We start from the raw sequence: 12,283 nt of genomic DNA on the forward strand, positions 1-12,283 counted from the left end.
GATCGTACAAATCCGGGAACGACTGAAAGCCTCAAAAGATAGACAAAAGAGCTACGCTGATAAGAGACGGAAACCCTTGGAATTCCAGGTTGGTGACTGTGTTCTTTTGAAGGTCTCACCCTGGAAAGACATGATACGCTTCGGAAAGCGTGGAAAGCTGAATCCAAGATACATCGGACCATTCGAGATCCTTGCTAGGATCGGTCTAGTAGCATACCGACTCCAGTTACCTCGAGAACTTAGCAACGTACATCCTGTCTTTCACGTCTCGAACCTAAAGAAGTGTCTGTCCGATGAGACACTTGTCATTCCCCTCGATGAAATCGAGCTAGACGAAAGTCTACACTTCGTGGAAGAACCCGTGGAAATCATGGACCGGGAAGTCAAACGAACGAAACAAAGTTGCATCCCGATAGTGAAGGTTCGCTGGAATGCCAAGCGGGGACCTGAATTCACTTGGGAGCGTGAGGATTCGATGAAGCGGAAGTACCCTCATCTTTTTCCAAGTCTATAATTTGTATCTCTATTCTTGAATTTCGGGACGAAATTCCCTCTAACGGGGGGATAATGTGACAACCCGAAACTTTTTCAGTTCCCATTATGAAATTGACGTTAATAAAATTTGAATTTTATTACTCTTCCGTGGAACCTTTGATTTAGAAAATCATCTGGTATTATATAATTAAACTTATATATGCAATTCGGAACCAAAAACTGCGCGAAACTCGAAATATCCTCGAAAATCATCATGTTCACGGCCTGACTGGAGTTCACGGCCGTAAACCTGTTTACGGCCGTAAACTCGTTTACGGCCAGCGTCGGGTGGACCCCACCCACCGACCACAAAATCCCCTATAAATATGAGACCCCCAGCCTCATTTGAACATTTCTGACCGGAAACTCTCTCATTCTCTCTCTAGAACCTCTGGCCGTAAACTCCGTAACACCCTCTTTTCTCTCTAAAAATCATCAGAAAACACTCCTGGAGGTTGTTTAAGAGCATCTAAAACGTGTTTTCATCGAAAACAGCATCACTGTTCTTGAGTTTACGGTCAATCTTCATAGACCGTAAACCCATTTCCGACCGTAAAGTCACCAGATCTTCAAAGGCCGTAAACTCAGTTTACGACCGTAAACCCTGTTCACGGCCGTAAACTGTCTGTCGACCGTAAACACCTTTTAAGTGGTGCAGTTGTCCGAAAACCCACTTTTCCCGATTCGATCAAGTCCCGGTAACATTCCTTAACCGAAAGCAAGTGTTTCTCTATTACTTTATCTAACGAAATCGCTAATTTAGATACATATATGTATTTATTTGATAATAGGATTCCGTTAAGTGCCACGTACAACAACCCGAGGATCTTCGTTTCCGGTGGACGTTTTCACACAACCACAGTGAGTTCATACCCCTACATTTTCTGTGTTTTTAATGTTTTCAGGGGGGAATACAAGCCAAACTCAAAGTATTTTATTAAGTTTTAAACTTATTAATACAGTCCAACGATTCCACGTTTAATAACCTACTCAGATATTTTATCCCTTTTGTTATATGTTGAGCATAAGGGAAACTGTTATTTTGGAAATCTAACTTCATATCTTCCAAAAAGGTTTTACAAAACATTTTCCATAACAACCCTAATAAACTATAACGGGTATAGTTTGGGATAACCCTCTAGGCAGTTTCAACCAAACCAGATTTCATGGATGAATATATATAAACTATGGCAGATTTGGTTTATGTTATATGTCTTCTTAGAAGTATAAAGTACATTTATTGAAGGATAATCACTGTTTTATACTATTTCTAGCAGGTAAACAAGATTATACAGAATTGTGAGGCTCTACTTCAATACTGTACCCTTAGGTGTACAGGGATAAATCATTTTAGTATAACCAGAGTCTTCTGGAGGGAGAGCGTGAGATTTGTGAATAGATCTATTCGGGACTGACAATCCCACACCTGAACTGCTAGCTACAGTTAGGCGGGCACACTTGGGGTGAACAAATATCATTTAGCTTAACGCCTGAAGAACGTTATTAAGGTCTCTCGGTCATATCAAGTATGGTTATACGACTCGCAAAATAAGTATAAACTAACTTTGGTTTACGGACTCTAATCTTCATTTGTTTTGTTTTAGTAATAAAACTACCTTCATATATACACTGTTAGTAATCAGGGATTTCAAAACTTACATCTCTACCTCTAAGACGGATAACTTGCTTTTAGGGAAAATATGGGATTTTCCCAGGATAACACTGGCATTTCTAAAACTGATGATTTATCTTCTACTAATAGATACTCTTTCAACACTACTTTTCATAAGAAAATATGGGATTTTCTTGAGGAACACTTTTCAAAAGAATCAAAGAATCTCTTCCACCAAAACTAAATACTTATGAACTCACCAGCTTTATGCTGATATTCTTTCAAACTGCTTGTATTCTCAGGAAATCAGTAAACAGGTACTCCTTGGATTTAGAGAAGCCGAAGCAATAAGAGTCTTGTTTTTATATTTTTACATACTTTTGATGTACCTAAAATAAGTTTTCAAACTGATGTAAACATTTTACCTATATATGTATCCACTATATTGGTTGTGTTGCTATGTTTCCTATTATTCATTGGTTGTGATGCTAAACATGACGTCCTCCACCCCGGAACGATTCCGCCATTCTGGTTTCGGGGTGTGACACAGAACTTCTAAGTTGAAAGCTCTTCTTCTCGGGGCCTTCTGGCGCTCCGGGACTCGCTTCTAGCACCTAGGAGATGCTAGGGAAAAGCCTTGAGGGTTTGGCGAGGTTTGAGAGAGAATGAGTTAGAATGGTGTGAGAAATGGAGTGATTTGCGCCTCTATTTATAGGCTGTGAAATTGTGCAACCCGGAGTGTTGAAGTGCCAGGTGTCGCGATCTCATGTGAAGCCGTTGGGAAGTAGGTGTGGTTGAGATGGTGCCACGTGTCACCTCTGGAACTTAATAGAAAAGTTAATTATCTTCTAAAATCCGTAACTTCCACATATGATCTTCGTTTTTGACGTTATTTATATCCACGCGTAGGTAGCGACCTGATCTACAACTTTCGTTTAGACTCCGTCGGCTAATTTTGACTTTATTTTTAAAGTTATATTTTAACAGGCTTAGACAGTTAAAGTTCGTTAAAAATTCATAACTTTGTCATCCGACGTCCGTTTTCGAATGTCTATATATCGTTGAGCTCCTATTAACGAGATCTTCAATTCTTGTTTGGGTTGTGTCGGCTAAAAATCGATCGATCTGAAATTCGATTTTCGGGCTGTATATTGTTATGCAAAATCTTAGAAAATTCATAACTTCGTCAAATAAAGTCAGATTTGGACGTTTTCTATATGCACGCCCTCGGTTTGACATATATATGACTTTCGTTTAGATTGCTAAGGATAAAAAGTATTTTGTCAAAAATTTGCTTTTTACGATACGCGGAGCCATGCCGATTTTGTCGCAAAAAGTTCGACGGGTCATAACTTCTTCGTTATAAGTTGGATTTCAGCGTTCTTTATATGTACGAAATCTTTGTGACATATACTATACTTTGGTTAAAATTATTTGTTCTAAATAATCTTCTATCAAAAAGTCATTTTTAACGTTTATTATCTCTAAATTGATTAGCTCGAATCTACGGGCGTTACAATATACACTAAAGTCCCAATATTTTTCAACGATTTGACAAGAAAGTCCTAAACTGTTTTAATTTTTGACAGTAAAATCCTAATTCACGATTTGACAAGAAAGTCATAAACTTTATTTTTTTTACAGTAAAATCCTAATTACCGATTAACCGGCAAAAATGGTAAGCGTATCAAAAACTGTTAGTAGTTAGGACTTTAATGTCAAAAAAATAAAGTTTAGGATTTTCTTTGAAAATATTGGAACTTTAATGTATATCTCTCCAAAAAAATAAGAAGATTGAAATGATATTTATAGAGTATTTTATAAATAATTGAAGCAAAAATAGGAATCGGTTGGTAGTCGTTGGGTAACGATCAAATGGTGGGAGGGGGGGGGGGGTGGTAGTCGTTGGTGCCGCTTGGGACACCCTTGGTACCGAATGACCATAACGGTGTTCCTGTTGGTAGTAAAATTTGATTTTTTTATAGCATTTTTATTAATATTATTTTTGTTAATTAAAGCATCAAAAGTGTATCCAAATTCATTTTCTTTGTTATTAATAATGATTGGTGAATTTTCTATTTCTTGAGACATATTTAACAGATTGGTTTTGTTATTTTATCTTCTAGATTTTTTATTTTTTCTTGTTTCCAATTTATACTATTATTTATTATATGTATTGCTTAGTATTGGATATACAATTAATTATTGATATGTTAGAATCTATTTTTAAATTTAAAAGAAATTTTTTAAATTGTTTCAATGTTTTACGAAAAAACTTTAATTCTTGTTTAATAATATTTAAACTTGAAAAACTCATGATTATAATTTTTAGAAACAAAATTATAATTTATTTTTTCTTTCAAAGTTACGATTTATAAATTCTAATAAGATGTTGATGGTGGGGTTTGTTATTACTATTATATTTATGATACTTACAGTTTTTCATACAGAGAATTAAAAACTTTTTTGACATATGAAATGTGTTTCTAACTTCTTGGTACATAGTAATAATTGTAAAAAACCTTCTGACGACATATGTTTAAATTGTAGGTGGATAGTAGTATTTGATTTTATTAATGAGTTTATGATGATAACTTATAAGGATGAATGTTTGTAACGATGAATATTCATAGTAATATATATGATGATGCATGATGAACATATATTTATAAAAAGATGAATATTCATAATAAGAACGATACTTAGCTCTGATACCAAAATTAACGACATGACGGAATTAATAAATATTAGGATAGGATTATACCTGAATGATGCGTCGGGATGGATTGACGATGAATTGTTTAAATTATATGAATGATTATATGAATAATCTTGGTTATGTTTGGATAGGGCTCTGCTATTCAGAAATAGAACGACTATTTCAACAGAGGAAGAACTTTGAGATCAACTCAAGTCTTAGACACTCAAACTTAACTTGTTTATTTCATACGGGCAAAGACCCTATTTATAGGCTGAAGAGAGTCGGTTACATAATTGAGTTGCAATCGTATGATTGCAATACGACAAACATATATATTTACAATATAGCCCCCTAGACTATTGAGGGTCTTATACTTTATTCTACCGACACTTACACTACTTTATATTACATTGACAATAATAATTATAAAAGACAAATGACAAATAATTACAATTCCTTCCACAATGAAAGGACGTGTGTCTTTAATAATGTCTTTAATACGTTATTGCTTTCGTCATTCCTCCCGCCACCGAAAGGAGTATTTTATAAATAATTGAAGCAAAAATAGGAATCGGTTGGTAGTCGTTCGGTAACGATCAAATGGTGGGAGGGGGGGGGGGGGGGGTAGTCGTTGGTGCCGCTTAGAACACCCTTGGTACCGAATGACCATAACGGTGTTCCTGTTGGTACTTACCCCATTGTTCCACCTCCCCTCCCTTCGACAATTGACATCAATCTTAGATGTAGTTTGTGTTTCTAACGATTAAAGTTTGTTTAAAACCAATCCATCTTTGGATTAATTGTCATCTTTCAAATATAATATATATGCTTATCATGATAAAACATAATCATATATTTAGAACTTGTTATTAGCGTAGATGAATTGGATTTAAATATCTGTATATGTATAATCATAAAGCCAATCATATCTTAATAATTTCCAACTAGCAACATACGTTCATTTTGGCAAAATTCACAATATTTGCATGTGCTATCAATCACTTAAAAGAACCAATGTGTTTTTTATTTTTTTATTACAAATTTATTATTGCTTTAAAAGATATTATAATAATGGTAAATAAATAGATAGTTGGAATTTATTTTAGGATGAGTAGGGTAGCGTAGGATTATAGTATATATAACCAACCTATTTCTCTTTTATGGTATCTCCATTTCCATTTTCATTTCCATTCCACATTCTTCCAAGAACAAATGGTTGGAGATACTGAATCCATGGCGATTGCTTCCATGTGGGCTTCCATGTCCTCTTGGTGTTCACCCACACCCACGATGCTGTTTTGTATTATGAATCTCATTATTGCCACCATTTTCATAGCTTCAAAGACCAACAACACAAAACACCATGACCATGTTCAATGGAATTCATTCGGTCCAATCGGAAGAGTGTCTTCGTTCCTGGAGCGATCAGCCAGATCTGTGAATTTATCCTCCTACACCACCACCATTACCACCACCGTCGCAGAATCACAACACCAGTGTCCGTCTCCCAGCAAAACGGCAAAATACAGTTCGTCGAGTCGACTAGCTCAGTCCATTCATTTCCCTTCTGGTGACGAAACCCGGTCACCCCTTCGGTCCAGCATATCATCACCACCGGAGTTTTCCAACGCCGGCGATGAGATGTCTCAATCAGAGTCGGAACGACAACCGCGGAGTCAAAATGTCCGTGCTCCGTCTCTATTGGAACGAGTTAAGTCCGTTAACTTCTCCTCCGTTTACAGCGATAACACGGTTCAAACCGAGTCTAAACAGATCTGCAACTCACCTGCTCAACTCGCCCGACCCCCATCATTCTTCGATCGAATCAAGTCGTTCAAAATCTCCTCCGCTTTCAAACTCGGAGCTCCTTCTACTCAGCCGGAAAATCTCGAAACGGAACCAGCCCATAACCCGGACCATCATGTGATCAAGAACAAGTCTGAGAAGACTTCGGCGAAGAAGCCGCCTGTCGAGATGAAGAAATCACGTAGCGAGATAATGATCTCATCGGACGACGACGAGGACGTTGACGTACGGCGACCGGAGACAGCGAGAGTGATGAGGAATGCTGATGACAAAGAATTCGATTTAAAAGCCGATGATTTCATCAGCAGGTTTAAGCAACAGCTTAAATTACAACGAGTTGAGTCGCTTGTGAGGTTCAGAGATATGCTGAACAGAGGAACTTAAATTTATTGTGATTTTTCATTTTTGACGCCTAACTGTAAACCTCCCACACAGTCGGTGAACGGTGGAGAGGAAGGTGGTGGAAGCCTCGAAATCACAAATTTGGACTTGTCCTTTTGTTGTACTGTCATTTTCACATGTGTCATGGCTAGTTAATATAATTTATGACTTCCTTTTTCTTTTATATTACATTTTCTTAGATCTTAGACGTTTTGTTAATAGTTAAATATTACTATATTTAATTATTTTTACTAGACTAAATCACATAAATGGTTTGTACATTATTATTTTTTTCTTTACACAAGTTATATTTAGGTCATAAGGAGACTCCTAATGTTAATGTGGTGTTTAGATGAGAACAACTGGTGTTTTGTTAACCATTGACATTACCTCACACCTACACCGTCCACCATCGTCTCCACCCCATTCCACCACACTTCCTCCACCATATTTGCATTCATCTGACCATTGGCACGTGGTTCAAAACCTCCACCAGTGTACACCTCTCCTTGACTGCATATGACCCACAAAACGGGTAACCTTATTCGACTAATCCTTGAAATACTTCATTCTTTTGATTTTTCTGTATTTTCTCGAAGTTTCCAAAGGAAAGGTAAACCACCAATTTCTCATATTTCGAGTCTAGCCATCGGAGATGACGTTTCTCGATCGGAATCCTGAATAATATAACAGACGAATGGTCCTCCGTTTCCCCGAGTTTAATGGTCTGACGGAGTTTTAATGTGATATGGTAGTGATTTAATTGATTCTTCTTCTGTTGATTATATGAATGGGTTTGGGTGTTTTTCTAGGGTGTCTATGTCTTCTTGAAAAACATAAGCATATCGATGGGCGGGCATGAGAAACAAAAAGATTTGTTCGTGTTTTGTTTTTTACAAGCAATGGACATGTTTGCGTAAGTGTTATAGAGATTTGTTTCGTTCTTGAACATCAATATCCTAGAAACCTCCCTTTGATTGGATTTTTGATTTATTATGTTTATCTTTATTTTTGAATTTTAGGTTTGTTTTCATCATGTTCATCAGATGACGAACATGGTTTGAATTATGGGTTGTGTTTATCAATAATCCATAACCGACTTAAATTTGATTATCAATAATAATAATAATAATAATAATAATAATAAATTTTAAAATATAAAAAATAAAAAAATTTATGTGGAAGTTGAAGGTTGTCAGAATTAGCCTACATGTCACATATGAGGGTTACATGTTGAACATGGTATACTGTGTCACATAGTGACAAAATGGAAAGATTGGGAACTTATTTAGTAGGATTAGAACTTTAATGGTCATATTGTGATAATATTGGAAAAGTCAATACTTAAATTGCATATCAAATTGTAATTCTAGATCAAATATAAAATAAATGATACATTAAGACTAACTATGCAAGAAATTAAAACTATAAGAATCATTCGTGGCAAAAATTAATTAGAAACCAAACTGAATTTGTTTTTTATAACTATACAGTCTATTTATATAATTTAATATTTATATTGAATATATTGTTCAGTATAAAACTATTCTCTAACAAAAACATTTCAAGAATATACTCATACTGTCTCGCAAAAAGCAATATTGAGTCGTTATCTTATTTCATAAAATCTTAGACTAATGATGAAACTTGAAAATATCTTGTGTAATGAAGTAATTTCCGAATAAAAACAAGACGTAGTTGATGGCTACAAATGAGTCTGGGCCCACTTGCTTATATGTGATATTATAATTTTGGACTTTTTTTGGAGGTTAATTCTCCTCTTTATCGTTACTTATTTATATAATTTAGATAAAATATTTATCAACAGGAAAATATTTTAATAAAATTTAGTTATCATCAGACAACACTATCATATTTTATCAATAATATCTTTTATTCAATAAATTAACAATTATAAAGTTTGAACTAATGAATAATATTTTCATCAAACACATAAATAATCAAGATATTCGATGTAGCAAAATTATAGATGATAAAAAAAAATAAATTAGAATGGCTTCTTAACTGTTCCATTCAAATGCAACATGAATGGATTGGCTATTAAGAACGTTTGATTCATCAGATTTTAGTCTCTAAATTGGACAGAGACATCTAAATAGTTTATCCAAAAAACATTATATCTATCGTTTAGACATGTATCATTTAGTTGGTGACAAATTACACCTCTCTAAACCCTAAAACTATAAGTTGTCGCCCTCACCACCACTACACTCATCCACCACCTCTATCGTCGTTCTCGTCGACCTCTATCATTATTGTCGACGCCCTCAACTTTCACCATCTTAACAACTTTAAATAAAAAAAGTAGCAAAAGCTAGAAAGTTACATTTTCGAAGTTGCTAACTTAGGATTTTGCAACGAGCCTATCCAAATAACACAAATTTTTGTTTTCCTGGCAGTAATAAAGAAAATGATGAGAAACTTTAAAATCCCATAAAACCGTCTTCAAAGGCCTATTATTATTATTATTATTATTATTATTATTATTATTATTATTTTGAATTTTTTTAGAACAACTATTATTATGGATTATTGATAAACCATATCCAAATTAATTATGGATTATTGATAGACACAAACCCAAAATTCAAACCATGTTCACTATTTCATGAAAATGATGAACCCAAACCTAAAATTCAAAAATAAAGATAAACATGATGAATCAAAAAGTTCAATTAAGTATGGATTTTAGGACAATGTTCAAGAACAAAAATTAGAGTGTAAGAAACAAAACATAAACAAATCTCTATAACACTTATGCAAACAAAATCCATTGCTTGTAAGAAACAAAACAAAAACAAATCCCTCGTACCCACCCATCGATATGCTTATGTTTTTCAAGAACACATATGAACCATAGAAAACACCCAAATTCATTCATTATAATCAACAATTTTGATGGTTTAGAAGAAGAATCAAATGAATCACTACCAAATCACATTAACACTCCGTCAGACCATTAAACTCATATGAAACGGAGGAGCAGTCCTTCGGTGATACTATTTAGGATTCCAATGGACAAAACGTGTCTCCAATGGATAGACTCGAAACATGATAAATCAGTGGTTTACATTTCCTTTAGAAGCTTGGAAAAATACATAAAAAATCAAATAAATGATCGAATTAGGTTACTCATTTTTTGGTTATATGCAATCAAGGTGAGGATGATGAAGAGTTGAGGCGTTACACGGCAGAATACGATAGGTTAATAGTGAGATGATGTTCATATTTTGAGGTTTTAAACCATGTGTCGATGTTTGGTTGTCTATAGGATGGCTATCAGAAGATGGATGCAAATATGGTAGACGAAGTATGGGGAATGGGGTGAAGGCGGTGGCGGACAATGAAGGTGTAGGGGAATGGTTACCAATGTCACGTTGATACCAATATACCACGTTGATACCAATATAGCTACGATTTAAAAAATCTAAACAACAAACGGATGGGCTTTCTAGGTTACAACAAAAGGATTTGCACAACGGAATTTACACATAAAGAATTATGGGCACATGTAACCTAGAACTTCTATGACATTTTCTCTAGTTATAGCAACATAATTTAGGAAACTAAAACCTAGCTATGAAAATCGAAAATCATAACACAAGAAAACATACCTTTTTACTGTTGGATTAGTGTCTAAGCCCGTAACTATATTTGGTAAGTACTTGATCCGGTTGTGCATGGTCCTTTTGGGTTGCCTTCACCATAGCAACTTGACAAGGTGATTTATGAAGAGAGAGAGAGAAGATAATATGATTTATTAATATATTATGAGAATAATATATTAAAAGGAATAATCATATTATTTAATTAATATTGGTCATAGATTAATTAAGAATTAATTTGGTGACTAAAAGAGATTAATTAAATAAAGGGGACTGGAACTGTCAATTGTGTGATAGTTGATTTTGGGCTGTGGATCCTTATGGATTAAAGGGTGGACGAAATTAAGGTATATGGACTCCTTGAATTCGTCCAAGCCTTATTCTAGAGGGATCATTGGACTGCTTAAGGCCTAAGTTATCCAATTAGGGTTTCAGGATGTAATCCTAGCAACTTAAGTATTTAAAGACCCCAAGGGCTACAGAAATTGGCTACCATAAACCCTAAGGAGTTCCTAGAGTCGATTTTGTGCCTACAATCTCTCTCCAAATCATCCTTTTGCTAGTTGGTGTTTGTAAGCCATTAGAGGAGTGACAATTATGACTTTAAGCTCCAAGAACAAGAAGATTCAAGCAAGCAACAAGAGGTAATCATCTAGATCTGATTTGTCTCATTAATCTCGAATTATACTCACTAGATCTAGGGTTTGCAAGACTTGGATAAATTGCATGTTCAATTAGAGAAACCTAGTCCAAGCATTAGGGTTTGCATGTGCACATAGGAAAGTTCTTATGGCTCAAACCCATCAGTGGTATCAGAGCCTTGATTGGTTTCTATTGAATTGATGCATTGTTTATTTGTTCAAGCCTTGAAAAAATCGTTTTTTCTGCCCCCTGACTGACAGACTCGGCAAGTCCCATTGTGGACTCGACGAGTAGGATGAACTCGACGAGTCCATAAAGGGACTCGGCGAGTCAGAGCGTCTGTCAGAGTGATTTTCGGGATTTCTTGCTGTTTTGCTTAAGGATTCTTGCCTAAATCGTTTTGGTTTAATAAAATCCGAATTTTATCACCTATTTGACAATATCCTCATCAAAACAAAAGATAATTACCAATTGTTTAAATAATAATTTCCTTATTTGATAATAATTGATTATTTGAATTAATTGATGAATTATCTTGCAAGTAATATTGACTAGGTCAAATTTAGATAATCATTAAATTAATTGGTTAATTTATATTATTTGCTATTTGATCCTTTGTGTTTTGAAAAGTTCAAAACTTGTCCTCAAGTTTTGAAATTTAAGTTTTGTGATTAAAAGTTTTAATTTGAACTATTTAAATTTCAAACCTTAGAATTTTACAAGTTTTAAAATTCAACATGTTTGGTTTTGGTACAATACAACATCCTATGGTGCACATACAACCCTAAATACCTTGGATCTATGTTTTCACTAATTATACATGCAAATGGTTTCCAAGGTATTGAACCTATAGCTAGCATGCAATTGTCATACAAACTACATAAAATACTAGATATTGTAACATACCTTTTTGTATGGCTGGAGGTCTTGATGTATTTGGCCTTAAGAACTTAGCCCCAATAGTGTGGAAGCCTCAAATGA

General features: G+C 34.7%; 1 protein-coding gene across 1 annotated transcript; it reads left to right on the forward strand.

Annotated features, from left to right (window-relative positions):
- Nucleotides 1–6,003: 6,003 nt before the first annotated feature.
- LOC145133939 (uncharacterized) lies at nt 6,004–7,218 on the forward strand. Its single transcript, XM_079068883.1, has one exon. The coding sequence runs from the start codon at nt 6,060–6,062 to the stop codon at nt 7,035–7,037; it is 978 nt and encodes a 325-aa protein (XP_078925009.1). The 5' UTR covers nt 6,004–6,059; the 3' UTR covers nt 7,038–7,218.
- Nucleotides 7,219–12,283: the final 5,065 nt, after the last annotated feature.

The sequence above is a fragment of the Lactuca virosa genome, chromosome 8, assembly GCF_052849685.1.
Source record: "Lactuca virosa cultivar CGN04683 chromosome 8, Lactuca_virosa_CGN04683_v6, whole genome shotgun sequence".
Classification (NCBI taxonomy): Eukaryota; Viridiplantae; Streptophyta; class Magnoliopsida; order Asterales; family Asteraceae; genus Lactuca; species Lactuca virosa.

What these genes read in the sequence shown, in the direction of transcription:
- LOC145133939 (XM_079068883.1), top strand. Translation starts at nt 6,060, where the DNA reads ATGGTTGGAGATACTGAATCCATGGCGATTGCTTCCATGTGGGCTTCC.